The sequence below is a fragment of the Aplidium turbinatum genome, chromosome 6 (assembly GCF_918807975.1).
Source record: "Aplidium turbinatum chromosome 6, kaAplTurb1.1, whole genome shotgun sequence".
NCBI classification, from domain to species: Eukaryota; Metazoa; Chordata; class Ascidiacea; order Aplousobranchia; family Polyclinidae; genus Aplidium; species Aplidium turbinatum.
The window spans coordinates 27,022,054-27,040,033 of record NC_137477.1 but is presented as its reverse complement, the minus strand read 5'-3'; the positions used below and the strand labels follow the sequence as shown (position 1 = coordinate 27,040,033).

The 17,980-nt window shown below is 39.2% G+C and overlaps 1 protein-coding gene across 1 annotated transcript in view; it reads right to left on the bottom strand.

The window, feature by feature from the left end:
* LOC145772559 (protein mono-ADP-ribosyltransferase PARP14-like) overlaps positions 1-17,753 on the bottom strand; it is a 49,805-nt gene extending 32,052 nt beyond the window's left edge. The window contains exons 1-9 of the mRNA XM_082584421.1: positions 17,651-17,753; positions 5,754-5,877; positions 4,805-4,880; positions 4,495-4,579; positions 2,544-2,648; positions 1,963-2,047; positions 1,624-1,772; positions 887-993; positions 539-662 (exon numbers count right to left, since the gene is read on the bottom strand). Coding sequence (XP_082440547.1) covers positions 539-662; positions 887-993; positions 1,624-1,772; positions 1,963-2,047; positions 2,544-2,648; positions 4,495-4,579; positions 4,805-4,880; positions 5,754-5,877; positions 17,651-17,738 — 943 coding nt within the window. The 5' untranslated portion in view covers positions 17,739-17,753. The remainder of the gene's footprint in view (positions 1-538; positions 663-886; positions 994-1,623; positions 1,773-1,962; positions 2,048-2,543; positions 2,649-4,494; positions 4,580-4,804; positions 4,881-5,753; positions 5,878-17,650) is intronic.
* Positions 17,754-17,980: the final 227 nt, after the last annotated feature.

Sequence of the window (17,980 nt, the reverse complement as noted above, 5' to 3'; positions counted from 1 at the left end):
CATTATGTATTGTATTAATTTTGGTAGAAAGAGCAATTACTTTTGTATCGATTTTGTCTGTTTTTGTTTTTAAATTAACAGTCTTTGAGCAGGCAAAGACAGTCCATAAACAATCAATGATGATGATGACTACAATGTTGAGCATACTACACACTCCATTTTATAATACAAAAGTGACATTTCTGTGATCAGCACTCAACTTTAAAAATGTCTACTGTTCTCTAAATGAATTCTGAACCGTTAATTGAGTACAACATCTACGTACTATAACATTGGATATGGCTAAGTGAAGTGCTAGAGAAGAAAAGCGTGTAGAAGTTTGTAAACTTGATTAATTTACCGAACAATTCTGGTAAAATCTCGTCAACTACAGTGAGTTTCAAAACTATGCGTTGACTTTATGACTATTCGCAATACACAAAGTAACTAAGCAACGAAATTGGTCCTTTTCACATTGAGTTAACGTCTGCAGACGTTAACTCAATCAAAAAGAACCAATTTTGATGGCTGAGTACCTAACGCAAAGTTTATTGCTTACCCAAAGGACGAGGGCATTTGACGAAGAAAGAATTTGGCTCTAAATGTTCAGTAACCGTAAACTTAGTGGTATGATCACAGCATTCCAGTAATCCTTTCACCGCGGCAATGCTGGTAAACATTCCCTTAATTTTAAAAATACAACAATTAAAGGAGTTTCTACTTGAACATTCAAAAAATGAATATCATTTGACATCAATTAAAAACTATCGACAAGCGAAACTGCAACCAACAGAAACACAGGTATGCGGAACCTATAACGCAGCTCTTTCTGAGAAGACCAATGTTTTTTCACATGCTGAAGAATATTACGTCATATGTAAGTCATTTTAAAACAAAAATATGTCACCTTTACAATAAAACGGTCTTTACACAAAAGCGGCATTGGTTTTCGATACACTCGTAAAGGATTTGAATCAATCACATGTTCCGCTTGTTTCAATACGTTGTCAACACCTGGAAGGCAAAAGTATCATCAAGGCAAATTGGATAAAGCTGGGAAAAAATACGCATTCTCACTAAAATATGCATTTAAACGTTAGAAATTTCATGGCCAGCTATCGGAATATCTTATAGTAGTCTACCCACCATGTAGTCAGATGCTGTCGAGTTTCTTTTGTTTTGAATATTGTAATGTTTAGTGGTCACAACATATTCAAACGCCTGGGTGACTTAGAATTTAGATAACTTCTCGGTCTTGCGCTGCCTTCCTTCGTGCGCAAATTAAGTTTCTGCTACTGGTGCTTGCCGGGTTTGTTTTTAACAAACATTTATACCGCGTATGTACAAAACAAAAACATTAAATTGATCTATTGTATCTTATCATATTATGTTAGAATATACAATATTTTATCTTATGGTATGATTATAAAGTTGTACATGTACACATTGCTAGCAAATGTTAAAATCACACAGAGAAGTTCAGTGAAGGAAAAAAAAAGAAAAAAGAATGAAACAAAGTTACAGATAATTCTATTAGAATTCAGTAGACAGCACGTACAGCCGAAAGAATTAGAATGCACAATTGGGATGAAGTGCATTGGCAATTGTTTTATTATCATCTCATTAGTCTGCATGTTTACTTACTGCTTTTGTCTTTGAACTCGATCAAAACACCATCTACCAAAGGTGCCATCCCCACCACAGGTCCCCCACCGGAAAGGTAGTCGTTTTCAAAGTAAGAACGCAGCTGGTAATTGTCAATGTAATGAGGAATACCTTGGACCAAAATCGTCCTAAGAAAAGCATTTTTAACTTGAATAAACGTATCCGATTGCTTATATATATTTTACAAACAACTGCTGCCGTTTTTCTGATCTAAAACATGATCACTTTAATAGAAACTTGTTTTATTTTCGACAGCAGTTGCTTTTTATCGTCAGAAATGTAAAGACAGCCTGCTTTAGTAAAACTAATAATCATCACCTTCCCCCAGATCCACGAAAATTGTCGCTATTCCGCTGACATATTGTTGACCAGGAAATCTGCTCTGACGAAGCCACAGACACTTCTAGAAATGAAAGAGCCAAAATTACATACAGCAGTATTTCATTCATCTACTTTATAGAGTTAACTGATGCACGCACATGAAAAGCTGAGTATCGGTAGTTTATTCTTTGCATGGAAAAGCTCACTTTAAAATTTAAACTAGAAGCTGCGCTTACGTCAAAAAAAGAAACATTGCTGTTGGTGTGCTCCAAGTAAACCAACTGACATAATTTGCTGTGCAGTAGTTTATTTTAATCCTTTATTATAACTTTTCCAACCAACAGGGTCACCTAAATAATAATAATGATGACAACAATTATATAGCAAACCTGAATGGAGAAGCCTCTATAGACCACATTACCAAACTAAGCGCCCTCATAAAAGCCCTTTATTTTATCTTTGCATTAACAAGCAGATTATTTGTGTTTGGTATCTGGTAGTTCCAAGCCAGGACGTGTTTGCAGACTGAGGGGTGACATACAGCAGCATACGGTTACGTTGCAAATGGATTTCTTTACCTCTGCTTGGCATACTTCGATCTCTCCGCTCTCTACGTGGGGGATGTTCTCGAAGAAGTCTTGATGCAGGGCCTTCCCCGGACACATCGGCTTTTAACCTATCAGCTGAAATATCATTGACTTTGTAAAAGCACCAACATTGGGAAAACATAGAATATAAAACTACTCTAATGCACAATAGAGAAAGTCACACTTTGTAAACTTTAAACCAGTAACACCGAAGCCGGAGTCGACAAGTCATGAAGCGAACAGTCGGGGTTGTAGGCCTATACTTTTCGCCCTACTCCATACCACCCTGATTAGTTTGTCATCGTACCCAACATAAGGAAATCACTGATCCCCGAAAGGGGTCAGAAAACTGGAATGGCTGTTTCGGAAAATCACACTCGGCGAATCCAATTGGGAGAAATCCCATTTTCGAGATTACCTTCTTTGGAGAAAACCAATTCGGAGAATTTGTAGGGATTACTTAGGTAGGCCGTTTTTATGTTTACCTTTCCATACCCATAAAAAGTTTAGGCGATTAACTTAACCTATAACACTGGTAACAAGAAATTTTTACAAGACAAACTAACAATCATTTGCAAGCCAGCGCTATGTTTGGTCAAAATCAGTATTTTTTTGGAAGCTCAAACTGTACAAGATAGCTTTCAAGTTGCTGTATTTTTGTTATTGTCATAAGCGACTGTAACAGTGTAACAAGTATGAGTGCTAGACCAAGTAGCTCAAGACGAGGTTGATTGAACATCGAAACAAATTTTTTCTTCATATGCGGAGAGTAGGTACACATTTACCTTCTGATTCTGTAAAGCTGTCCACCAGCCACAAGCTTGCCTGGGCCAAAAAAGTTAATTTGTAACAGTATTTCGTTTTAAGGAAGCGATTGCCAGATTCCACTGATAGGTCGACCGTGGTAATGATTCATGTAACAAGTATGGATGGGCAATTTGGAATTGGATCTTTGCATGCATGACTTAAACCATTACGGCTTTGTCACCTTTCCTTTAGTTGGTTATGTCACTGTATTTTATTTCAATAATATCGTTTCTTCTGCATTCCGACAAAAAATAAATATACACAGTGTACAACAGCAAAAAAATGTACGTTTTATTGGGGAGGCTATAACTTGCTGCCGCAAACAAAACATTGACTTTATTATGCGTTTTCTTCATTTCCTATGGCGGAAATATATCGAATCGGATTCGATGTAGGTTGTAGGCCTAACTAAGCTACTCTAAGCTTGTTTATTTTTCCGGAGACCAAGCACATGGCCTACCAGAGCTGCTTCCCAGCGGCCAATTCTCGCGCCCGACAGAACAAACAAAAAATCCGTTAAAAAATTATGTTTACAAAAATCCGTGGATTGATATCGTGTTTTTGCGTTCACTCAGAAAAGAACAACGCAAAGAAAAGATGAAACATATTTTCTGTTATAAACATCAAACGCTGTTTCACCACTGCTTTCTTTTTTGGCTGAGAGTTTGTTTAATTAACCTCTATGGTTAATCATGAAATGCCATTTGATAATTCTTTTTCTTCTTTGGTTGAGACTTTTTCGCTGATACTTTACTCGGCTAAGCACTATTATAAGCTTTTTTTTTTTTTGCATAAACAGATGCCACTGTGGAATTTTACAATTCTACGAAAAAGGCGTTCTCCGAATCGGCTTCTCCGAAATGGATTCCCCGAATAGTAGCAAACCGTCAGTGAACAAGAACAGTTGGTTTAGAGTGATACGTTTACGTCGTTCGAGTAATTTGTGCGTGTAAAGCTGCGGTTCCATACAAGTTTTAAAAAGTGCTTAAACTTCTCAAATTAAAAAATATATATACACTGTTACACACATTAAATTTATGTTTGGCTAAGCAGTTAGAAGCAATGTCATATGAAGCGGTGCAATTTTACGTCTGAATCTTTTTTAATGTTGACATTCCTTTAGTACTCTGTATACCTTCTTTGGAGTCCCAAGCTAATCGCAAGTTAGTGGGGCAAGGTCTGATATCAGCAGCCAGCTGGAGAGCTCTTACCGCTGACTTCTGCAAGAAAGTGATTAAACATTGACAAAGTGACATGACAAAGCGGTAGAACGTTTTGCTAAATTTCTAGCAAAACTACAAAAACAAACGATTTACCACGAAAAACGACAAGTCTTCCCGGCACTGCAAATTGACAATGAAACCAACATTATGTGTAATTGTATCGTCATTATGTGTAATCTTTTTCTATTTATATCAAACACAAAAAATCTCCAATCGACTTACATGGTCACCATAGGAAACTATTGCATATCGGGTAGACCGTCCACGAGGAACAATAACTCGAGCAACAGAACCAAATCTGAAAAGAAAAGGAAACCGATAACTCAAGTTGAGGGGGCGGAGTTGACGATGTGCTCACTGCCACCATCGCGCTGGGCTACATTATCTCAGAGTAGGCCTACTGTGCCGTAGGTCCAAAGTCGCAATGCTACGATGGTAACTTTCTAGATTCATTTTTTCATTACTCCTCATGACACTTGTTTTTCTTCTTCTGGCTTTACTCCCACGATACGGAGTCGTCGGTTTCGTCGGTTTTAATACTAGTACATCATCACATTTATTCATCAGTGCAGTCTCACCAAATCAGGATCGGATCAGGCGAGTGGCCTCAGGGTGGGGGCGATTTTAACAAAATACAATGATGTGTATGTGTCCATATTAATCCGACCTTGCAAATACATCGTGAATAGAGTTACTTTTCTGTGTTTAAGGCGATCACCCCGATCGCCCCTTGGATCTGCTAGTGCTACTGCACGAAATTTACATTTCTTATAACGCCTATAGTGACTAAAAGTCTGGGACCAAGCACCATTGGTAAAACGTCCAAACAAACAAGTCATATTACTCTCTCTTTTAGCCATGAACCTCATCTCCTGCTTCACTTCAGGTTCTTCAAACATGTGAATGATAACTAGTGATGCACTGGAGGTAACATTTTGACCAGAGCCCGCAATGCAAGACGGTAAACAAGCAGCCCAAAACGAGATCGGGAACTATTTGTTCCAGCCGCACAACATGTGATAAGAAGCTTTGAAGACCGATCTATCAGTACGGCTAGTTAAGAGTGAACCATAAATAAAGCGTGGAGTGGAAAAACTTTACAAGAATCATAAGCTTTGTTTCTAACGTTGAGTCTGAATTATAAATTTGCTTCTAGAAACAAACAGCTTACCTTTCAAAATGCTCACGAAGTACATTCTCATTATACATGTGGTTTGGTATTCGAGTAACGTAAAGGCTACGTTGCTGTTGCCTTACGTTGGTTTGTGTGACGTTGGCATCTTCTTTTTCTTTGCCTTAAAGCAAACGCACATATTGAAATAGAGGAGTTTGGATTATAATTTTAGCAGTAATGGATTGATTTTTGATGCAGCAGAAAGTGATAAACTAGTGAAGACTGAAGTGAATAGTGAATACGTCTGGTCGAGTTAATCTCTGCAGTCACACTGTCTGCCTATGTGTGCAAAATTGTCACAGTAAACTGATTATTCCATCGTTAATAGTACTTCATGTACACAATTTTCGTTTTAGCCACAGGTGTTTTATCAACTATATATGCCAAATTAAAGCACAATAAGTAGCGCAGATACCGGTACTATAACTAACAAAAAAATAAAATATCAACCAAACTCCATGTCACAATCAATGTGTAAGGCGTCGCGTCGGGCTACTCTGCGTCTTGACAGAATGTGCTGTTTTCATTATGGAATTCTGGTGCGGTGTGTTATTATCGGTTATGACCTGAAGTAACCTTTGTATGAGAAATCTGTATTATGTAACGTATTTCTAGAATCGTCTGTAAGCATGCAATTCTGGAATGTTCTGTTGTTTTTCGTAATTTTTGAGCGTCGTTTGTCATGACGTCATAAGGTTGTTTATCAGTAAATATCCGATTGCGAAATATTTATTACAGTAGAATTCGCCTATAACGGCTTCGTTTATAACGTCAATTCGCCTATTACGTCACATTTCGCTCGGTCCCGGCAGAATTCCTATCTTTTACGTACATTGTAGTTCGGCTACAACAGCATCGCCTATAACGTCAATTCGCATGTAACAGCACCCTTTATTGGTCCCCAGACGTCTTTTGTTCGTTTATAGCGTCACTTTAAGCCATCACCTTCACCACGAACGGTCAGTTTGTTTGTTTGTTTTTCATATCTCTATCCTGCATTGCGGGAAAGCGGACTTGAGCGCTATGCATCGGTGTACGCCTTCCGACGTACACCTGACCCACGCTGCAGCCGACGGTAATGTCTGTTTCCGGTTGTCTACTCTACTTATGACTTAAATTAGGTACTACCCATTACTCGAAATCGATCACTGGGTAGAGGCAATTATGGTAAAGTTTCTTGCCCGGAGAAACAACAGCAAGTGCGGGTGGCTGGAGTCGAACATGCAGGCTCTCGACTGCGAGCCCAACGCGCTAACTAGAGCTCGACCGATATCACGTTTTCAGGCCGATACCGATACCGATATTTATGAAATTTTTAGGCCGATATCGATATATATCAATTACGAAAAATTTGTTCCCAACAAGGTTATTAAGCAACAAACCAGTCCAAGAAAGTTTATGCATTGGTTGCTGTCATAGGCGCCGAGTTTTCAAAATAGCTGGGCGGGCGAACACATACTGTCACGTCACGTCGTGATCACCAATAATAATGTAGAACTCCACTGTTGTTTTCCTGCCACCAAGGTCCAAGATCTAGGCTTCCTAGTTCCTACTACTATAAATTGCAAATATCTAGCGATAAACTGCGCTATTGAACCGAGCTTACATTGAATCTACAATAGAACAGTTAACGAAGGAGTTGAATTGCAACTAATGAGTGACAACCAACGGTTTCATCCGGCCAAACCAACACGTGTGCACTGTTCAGTAGTGCACAGTTTAATATCAGTGACGTAACAGACGCAACTGTGATGGTTGAGACGACAACATAGAGCATTTTAGCAGCAGAGTTAATTGATGACGTCGTTTGAGAGAAAATTACTCCTTTGAAGAACAATGCTACAGTTTTTACACCGATTTAACATCTGGCGATGTTAAAACGATGTAACAGCAGTGGAAATTGCGGTCAGACTTTTGCTGCGAATGAATTAGTTCCTCACAGGTTTGCGCAATTTACTTGATTTATAGCACTGGGCTTACGAGTGGCAGAGTGGAGACAAACAGCGCGGCTGGACACTTTTGCTCGTTTAACGACGAATCAACGTTGTTTAACGTTGCATGAATGTAACATGGCAATAATTGACGAAAACTAATCGCTTAATTAGTACGTCTAGTAGGGCCTATCATATGGCGACAAAACCTTGCGAATAAGGTAAGTAGGCTAGTATTAGAAGGTGGCAGATGGTTACAGAAATTTTTGGACTTAAATTGAATTACTTTTTTTTCTAATTCCTGAAATGTCCGGCGGGCGCGGCCCACCCGCCCGGGACTCGGCGCAGGTGGTTGCTTGCTTAATTACGCCGCATAACTTCCACCGAAAGAGGTCGTGTGGCTTCTTGCGTCACAATGCTCTGGGCACGAATCGGAAAACTTCTATAATGACGCTACTATTTTCTTCTGTGCAAAGTTTCACTAGGCTTTTTTCTTTGGGTTTATTTTTGCAACTTCTACAATGACGCTACTATTTTCTTCTGTGCAAAGTTTCACCAGGATTTTTTATTTATTTTTGCAACTTCTACAATGACGCTACTATTTTCTTCTGTGCAAAGTTTCACTAGGATTTTTTCTTCGGGTTTATTTTTGCGTGTCATGTGAACAAAAGTTAATTTTCCCTGGACCTTTTCTTTCTTACTGTAATACCAAAACTTGACAAATTTTGCGGCATCTTGCTGCGATAGCCTACTCGTATGATCTCATTTTGTAACGAATCTTGCCTTATCAATATCACTCGGAGATCAAAGCCAGGCATTGTGACGTAAGACTTGAAATAAGCTGTGCGTGGTTAGTGTAGAAGTACACCCGCACTCCCAACGATTCTTAGCAAAAAATTCACCTTTGTTACACTGATTCAATGTCATCAATCGTTGAAGCAACGTAAAACCCGAAATTTTTCCTGCTTGAATTGAAGCTAAGGGATACAGTATTAACATTTTCTAGATGCTCGCACTAGAATAGGCGGGAAATTATATTCTCACAGCAATTGTTTGTGCTATGTATCACGTTTGAGAAACTTGTGTTTCTTCTAAAGGCATGCATGGATGGTTTTGAGTGTGCTTTTGCTGGCCGATGTTTATCGGCGAAAAATAGCCGATACGATATATCGGCTACACCTGATATCGGCCGATACATATCGGCTGACCGATATATCGGTCGAGCTCTAGCGCTAACCACTCGGCCACTGCTGCCGTTGACAACGCTAACCACAGCAACGCTAACCACAGTCTTTTAATCCAGTTAGCGCTGCTGCTTGCAAAATTTCTTCCCTTTATTTTGCTGCGTCGTTCGCAGCAGGGACTTCAATTAACTGAATTAACTTTTTTCCCGCATGAAAAACTGTCACGTGTAAAAAGCAGCTCTACAGCTGACCTTTAAACAACTCAAAGCAGCAGTTGTACGTGCAGTACTGTATAAACTAGAAGCAGCAGTGTTACATACACAGTACAGTTGTCAAAAGAGATCTCTGAAGCTCTTTGTTTGCTGTATTTTCTGCTTGACTTTTGTCAGTTTGGTGGTACACAGTACTACTAAACCTGACTGGATTATACACCTCTTTCTTTAATCAAAAGACAGTTTTGGAATAGTTTGCGTTAGTTCGTCTATAACGTCAATTCGGCTATAACGTCAGTTTTTGCAATCCCCTAGAGGTGCCGTTATAGGCGAATTCTACTGTATGTAAGAGTCCTCTACTCCTACGTGACATTCTTTAGACTTCTGCTTGTTGACATTTATTGTAACTTGACAGAACAATGTGACATTACGTAACCTTCTCGATGTTACTAGACCGAAACAACTTTCTATAAATAGTGGTGTAGTTTGCGTAATGATTATTATTGAGTTGATTATGTGATGATGGGAGTTGTATTATGACGAGTTGATTATGGGAGTTGTGTTATGAGTTGTGAATTGGTAGTTGGTGCAGGAATTATTGTTGATTGAGAGTTGAAGTAATCGAATACAAGTAGATGAGAATTGGTGCTGATATAAATTGTGTTCGAAATTAGAGTTATTTGAGAAGCCGTTCGTTAAAGTCCCTCAAGAAGTTAGATTATCATTTCGCTAGCAGTACCATTCGACATTTAATTGACTGCTTTTCGGTTTGACCCATTAAACTACGTCATTGAACCTTTCCAAGTCTTTTTCCTGGTAAGAGATAGAAAGAAATCGTGACATTCTGGGGGCTCGTCCGGGAAAAACCGAAAAAAACCCATAGAATACTGAAAGATTTATTGAAAGGATAATAAATTAACAACAAGCTGTCAAAATGGCGGATACCGTCCAGCACGAGATGATTGAAGACTTACGGAGCATGGCTGAACGATTGGGGCTGAGTGACAATGAAAAGTCTCAGTTTGTGATGGAAGAGTATCACAAGATAATGGCCCAAAAAGCTCAGCGAGAAGCTGACGAAAGAGAAGATAGAAGAGCTGCTCGTGAAATAAGGAAAGCAGAACTTGAAGCTGAAGAAAAACGAGCACAGCGTAAAGTCGAAGCTGAAGAGAAGCGAGCACAACTTGAAGCTGAAGAGAAGCGGGCGCAGCGCGAAGCAGAAGAGAAGCAAGCACAACGCGAAGCAGAAGCTGAAGAAAGAAGGGCGCAATATGAATTGGAAAAGATAAGACTTGATTTAGAAAGACAAAAGCTGGACATTGGTGAGCGATATAATTCTACTAATGATAATGCTCGAGATGCTATTGTGGCGCAAGTTAGACGTCCAGATTTGCCATCATTTGTTGAACAAAAAGATGAGTTGGATAGTTATTTGTTAAGATTTGAAAGATATGCTACAATAGCCAAATTGGAGAAGCCGACGTGGGCTACCCAGCTAAGCATGTTATTATCGGGACAAGCTCTTGATGTATATTCAAGACTTTCGCAAGAAGAGGCCATGAACTACGACAGATTGAAGTTAGCTCTGTTAAAGCGATACAATTTTACCGAGCATGGATACCGTCAAAGATTCCGTGAGGCAAAGCCTGAACAACACAAATAGACCGAGAGCCTACGACAGAAGATTTCACCCCATAAGGTACAAAAGGTTTGACCCCTTGAAGTTACTGGGGTCAACCATGTCACTCACAAAAAGTATGGAAGATTGACCGCACCGGGTGGATCTGGACGCTAGAGCCCCCTAAAAAGCCCAAAAAGGGGGTTAATTTCACCCCATAAGATACATAGACCAAACTTGGTGAAAACGAAGTTCTATGTCAGGACATCACAAAAATGTCAAATCTAACAATATTTTTGAGTGGAAAGGTGATGTAAGACCCCCCCGAAAGTGACCCCCCGGGGGGTTAATTTCACCCCATAAGGTACATGGACCAAAGTTGGTCAAAACGAAGTCTTATGTCAGGACATCACAAAAATATCAAATCTAACAATATTTTCGGGTGGAAAGGTGATGTAAGATGCCTTCAAAGTGACTTCCTTTAATGTGACCCCCTCGGAAGGTTTATTTCACCCCATAAAGTACATGGACCAAACTTGGTCAAAATGAAGTCTTATGTCTGGACATCACAAAAATATCAAATCTAACAATATTTTCGAGTGGAAAGGTGATGTAAGATGACTTCAAAGTGACTTCCCATAATGTGACCCCCTCGGAAGGTGTATTTCACCCCATAAAGTACATGGACCAAACTTGGTCAAAACGAAGTCTTATGTCAGGACATCACAAAAATATCAAATCTAACAATAGTTTTGGGAGGAAAGATGATGTAAGACTCCCCCAAAGTGACCCCCCAGGAGGTTAATTGCACCCCATAAGGTAGGCTACATGGACTAAAGTAGGTTAAATCGAAGTCTTATTTCACGGCATAACAAAAATACCAAATCTAACAATATTTTCGGGTGGAAAGGTGATGTAAGATGTCATCAAAGTAACCCTAAGTGGGTTTATTTCATCATAGAGTACATGGACCAAACGTGGTCAAAACGAAGTCTTATAGGTCCTAGGACACCACAAAATATCAAATCTAACAATACTCTCAGTTGGGAAGATGATGAAAGACCTACCCAAAAGTGAATCTCCTCCTATAGTTTAATTTACTTCATCCCTTACTCGAACCAACCTTGGTGTAACGGAAGTGCTATGCCAGGACAGTACCAATGGATTAAATCTAAACATATTTTTATATAGGTTTTGGTGAAATACATTCAAAAGCTGTCCCATGATGCATGAAATGGAACTATAGCTTACTTTACAAAAAGTTTTTGTATAAATCATATTCAGTCAATCGAAAAACGGCAACAGGACACGACAATACATGGCTTTGTAACACCAAAAACAGAAAGTACATAAGAAGCATATAGGCTACAGTCATGGGCGCCGATCGCTCTCTAAGATTGGTGGGGACATTTACTAGGAAAGAAAGGGCAGACGAGCGAAGCGAGCTGAAAGATTGGGGTCTGTTCAACAAACAAACAAATAGGCCTACAGTAGATAGGCTACAAGTCTAATGCGATGTATTTTAATTGTCAGTGTCAGCATTGGACAGCAGAAGTCCAAACACTGCAACTCGGCAACGAGTCTCCGGCGAATTAAAAACGAAGTCCTTGGTTGATCCTTGGCTTGTAATGAAGGTTGATCGAATTCAAAACTTTATTGTGCACATAGCAGACCATTGCATGATTTGGCCGTTTCTGTGTCATGGTAGATCGTAACAAAGTTTTGATACATCGCAAAGTTGAAAATGAGCGTTCAGCTGAACACGAGCGGGCTGGTGATATGAGCAAAAGTTCCACTTGCGGAAACATTTGCCGAACAGCGGATGGTATCTTCTTGAATATCATTCGAAAATCTTGTGCAAGGGACTCTGTGGCAAAGAACTGAAGATAATCGTCTACCAAATGTGATTGTAGCTTTCCACTAAAGAGTGATTCTTGTAGAATTTTGTAGTGCTCAAGATCGGTCGACTTGAAATAGTCAGTAAGATTTTGCTGCGAGCTGTCAATGACTGCAAAATACTCTGACCGAGCGATCTTGAAGTTTAGGAGGTTGACCATGGCCATGTCCATACTGAAGACGATTTGGAACGTGACGTCTTTTAAAAATTGGGTAGGGTAAGAGTTTTTTCAATTGAAAAAAAGCTGCCTGCCAGCCTTCCAACTGCTGATTTTCCTATATACAATTTTTTGCCAAACCGGTAAAGACATTTCAGCAGCTCTTAACCTCAATGTAATAATAACTGAAAAAATAGCTTTTTTCTTATACAAAAGTAACACAAGCTACACTTACTGCACTACATGCTTGTACGACTCTTTCAAAGTAATTCTAAAACTCTGCACTGTGTGGCCCTGGCGTAACCAAATTAAATACAATTTGCGAGTTACACCAGGGTTTCTCTGCCTAATAAAACATTTCTACTACGGTTGGGGCTTCCTCGCATAAAACAAAAATGTTGTCCCCTCCTTTCAATATATTTTAAACGTTTGACTGGTAAAATTGTGACATTCGGGTAATATTTTCCCTTTTACGTTACAAAAATATTGTAAAAAGATGATGGGGACATGTAAAAAGATGGTGGGGACATGTCCCCACTGTCCTATAGGGATCGGCGCCCGTGGCTACAGTAGCCAGAAAATTGATCCAAGATCTTGATACGACCATTAATGTTGACTTACGGTAATTAAACAACTGACTATCCAAATAAGACGAAGAATAAGACGAAGAAAGTAAAAGCGACAGCAGTGACAATGAATAATAAAGAAACGACCGTTTACATTTACACAAACAATCTCTGTTTATGAATGAACAGTTACAATAACTGATTAGAGACATGAAGCAAATGGCATTAAACAAAAATTTACTACATTGGGTTTATTGGGTTATTTATTGTAGCAGCTGGAAAATGTTCATGACTGCCTGAATTAACGTTCCAAATGATTCACTTCGAAACGTTTTGATTTGGATAGTCAGTTGTTCGATTAATTCAACATTTAGTGGTCGTATCAAGAGCTTCGATCAATTTTCTGGCTACTGTAGCCTACATGCTTCTCATGTACTTTCTGTTTTTGGTGTTACAAAGCCATGTATTGTCATGTCCTGTTGCCGTTTTTCGATTGACTGAACATGATTTATACAAAAACTTTTTGTAAAGTAGGCTATAGTTCCATTTCATGCATCATGGGACAGCTTGTGAATGTATTTCACCAAAACCTATATAAAAATATTTTTAGATTTAATCCATTGGTACTGTCCTGGCATAACACTTCCGTTACACTAAGGTTGGTTCGAGTAAGGGATGAAGTAAATTAAATTATAGGAGGAGATTCACTTTTGGGTAGGTCTTTCATCATCTTCCAAACTGAGAGTATTGTTAGATTTGATATTTTGTGGTGTCCTGTAAGACTTCGTTTTGACCACGTTTGGTCCATGTACTCTATGGTGAAATAAACCCACTTAGGGTTACTTTGATGACATCTTACATCACCTTTCCACCCGAAAATATTGTTAGATTTGATATTTTTGTTATGCCGTGAAATAAGACTTTGATTTAACCTACTTTAGTCCAAGTAGCCTACCTTATGGGGTGCAATTAATCTCCTGGGGGGTCACTTTGGGGGAGTCTTACATCATCTTTCCTCCCAAAACTATTGTTAGATTTGATATTTTTGTGATGTCCTGACATAAGACTTCGTTTTGACCAAGTTTGGTCCATGTACTTTATGGGGTGAAATACACCTTCCGAGGGGGTCACATTAAGGGAAGTCACTTTGAAGTCATCTTACATCACCTTTCCACTCGAAAATATTGTTAGATTTGATATTTTTGTGATGTCCTGACATAAGACTTCATTTTGACCAAGTTTGGTCCATGTACTTTATGGGGTGAAATAAACCTTCCGAGGGGGTCACATTAAGGGAAGTCACTTTGAAGACATCTTACATCACCTTTCCACCCGAAAATATTGTTAGATTTGATATTTTTGTGATGTCCTGACATATGACTTCGTTTTGACCAACTTTGGTCCATGTACCTTATGGGGTGAAATTAACCCCCCGGGGGGTCACTTTCGGGGGGGTCTTACATCATTTTTCCACTCGAAAATATTGTTAGATTTGATATTTTTGTGATGTCCTGACATAGAACTTCGTTTTCACCAAGTTTGGTCCATGTACCTTATGGGGTGAAATTAACCCCCTTTTTGGGCTTTTTAGGGGGCTCTAGGGACCAGATCCACCCGGCGCGGTCAATCTTCCATACTTTTTGTGAGTGACATGGTTGACCCCAGTAACTTCAAGGGGTCAAACCTTTTGTACCTTATGGGGTGAAATCTTCTGTCGTAGGCTCCCAGACTAAAAAGCCCAGGTCAATTTATTGAACGTTTAAGAAACCTTTTGTTAAAATGGTTTGAACTTTCGGGGGCCGATCAATCATTGGACGGATTGGCAAACCTTATAGTTAAGGAACAATTCACAGATTCATGTTCAAAAGATCTGTCTGTTTATTTAATGGAGAAAAGTCCAAAGATTCTAGAAGAAATAGCCAGTGTGGCGGAACAGTATTTAGTTGCCCATGATGAGAAGTTGTCGACCGAAGAGATGTTGTCATTCGATAATGACGAGGAGCAAGCAAATAATTTTGAAGGAGGTGCTGTTCCAAGAGATGTGCGTTGTTTTAATTGTAATGGCTTAGGTCATAAGGCTGTTAACTGCCGGAAGAAGACTAACAGAAATCATCAGGAATCGAGGAAGTGGTGCAATCGTTGCAATAGGCAAGGACACGAAGCGAAGGAATGCAAGGACAAGTCGTTTTTCCTATCCAATCAGTCTGGAAAAGATAAAGACACGGACGTTTATCGATGCGGTTGTGCGTTAATGATTCATGAACCAGCGCTTGAGGAGGAGAGACCGGATGAAGATGTTTGCGAAAAAATAATACCTGAAGATTACCTACCTATAGTGAATGGAAAAGTTGGAAACAAAAAGGTAAAAGTTTTACGTGATTCTGGTTCTACGGGTATAATGGTGAGGAGAGATTTGGTTAAAGACAGTCAGTTAACGGGAAAAACTGGAATTGTGATGTCGATAAATAACACTTCAATCCAAGGACCGTTAGCGAAGATATATATCGAAACTCCATATTGTAGTGGGACTGTGAAAGCGTTATGTTTACAAAATTCTTTAGTTGATCTTATAATCGGAAATGTTATTGAGAGAAATTCTGAAGTTACTTGTTATTCTTGTGGCAAGAATGGTCACTTTGCTCGAGATTGTTCTGCAGATAATAATCAGCGACGATCTCACGGTCATGGATACAATGAGCGCGAGGAACCGAGGGGAAGAGGCAGGCGACGACCATTTGGGGTTTGCTATAGATGCGGTAGACGCGGACACTTCGCCAGGGAGTGCGTTGCTGACGGCGGACATTCGGAAAACAGACGTTGCCGTGACAACCACTGCTACCGATGTGGGGAGATTGGACACATAGCCAGGAGCTGCCCTTTTGATGAAAAGGCTTGCTACAACTGTCATAAAGAAGGTCATCTCGCCAAGGACTGTCTGGAGAGGGGGTGTTTCCGATGTAGGAAGATGGGTCATCTCGCTCGCCGATGCACTGAAGATGTTGAGGACGTTGGAGACTTTCGCCGAAAACGTGACTATTGTTTTGAGAAAAGCTATCGTTGGTAGATCATGCAACGATGGACTTATGAAAATTGATTTATTGAGTAATTAATTGTTTTGTAATATGTTTTGTATTGATTGTGTTGTTATATTGTTTGCAACAATATTCTAAGGGGGGGCGTATGTCACAATCAATGTGTAAGGCGTCGCGTCGGGCTACTCTGCGTCTTGACAGAATGTGCTGTTTTCATTATGGAATTCTGGTGCGGTGTGTTATTATCGGTTATGACCTGAAGTAACCTTTGTATGAGAAATCTGTATTATGTAACGTATTTCTAGAATCGTCTGTAAGCATGCAATTCTGGAATGTTCTGTTGTTTTTCGTAATTTCTGAGCGTCGTTTGTCATGACGTCATAAGGTTGTTTATCAGTAAACGTCCGATTGCGAAATATTTATTATGTAAGAGTCCTCTACTCCTACGTGACATTCTTTAGACTTCTTTAAGCTTCTGCTTGTTGACATTTATTGTAACTTGACAGAACAATGTGACATTACGTAACCTTCTCGATGTTACTAGACCAAAAAAACTTTCTATAAATAGTGGTGTAGTTTGCGTAATGATTATTATTGAGTTGATTATGTGATGATGGGAGTTGTATTATGACGAAATGATTATGGGAGTTGTGTTATGAGTTGTGGATTGATAGTTGGTGCAGGAATTATTGTTGATTGAGAGTTGAAGTAATCGAATACAAGTAGATGAGAATTGGTGCTGATATAAATTGTGTTCGAAATTAGAGTTATTTGAGAAGCCGTTCGTTAAAGTCCCTCAAGAAGTTAGATTATCATTTCGCTAGCAGAACCATTCGATATTTAATTGACTGCTTTTCGGTTTGACCCATTAAACTACGTCATTGAACCTTTCCAAGTCTTTTTCCTGGTAAGAGATAGAAAGAAATCGTGACACTCCACTATTATGTTAATCCATTGTTATGAAGTAATTCCGCCAATTGTAACATCATTGTTCAAAAAACATTTTACCGAAATGGAAGGCGATAGTAGCGCATCAGCGTCAACACATTTAATGGCCACCTCTGTCGTATACATAATATCTTGTTTACGGAGTGTGTTGGCTTTTTGAAAATATGCATTCAAAAGTAGAAAAAGGAGTAAGAATATATCGAGCGGTTAAATTAATGATTAACACTCTATCTCTATCTACAGCTTTGACATTTAATGCAGATGCATAATAAACCACAGAAAATCTCATGTAGTAGTAGTCTATGATCAAAATGAGTCGTGAAAACCACTCTCGGGTTGTACATCTTACCTTGCGGATCATTATAAACTTGAAGATCTGGGTAACTCCGGACTTTCGAACGAGGAGTACGACTCTGTTGGGGGGTTGATGCCGGCATATCTTTCTTGTTACTTGGAACATCTTTCTTGGGTGTAGACTGTGGGTTGGGTTCTTGACAAATGCTGGCAATTCGAGGCTTCGTTAGCAGAATTGTGTGAAGCGAGTCTTTAAATTCAAATTCAATCTTTGCATTTTCGAGAAGCAGTTTTACATCTATCAAAGGTTGGAAAATTTTAAAATCTAGGTTCCAAGATAAATTACAATAAAAAACAACAAAATGGCTAATCTGCTCTCTTGCAA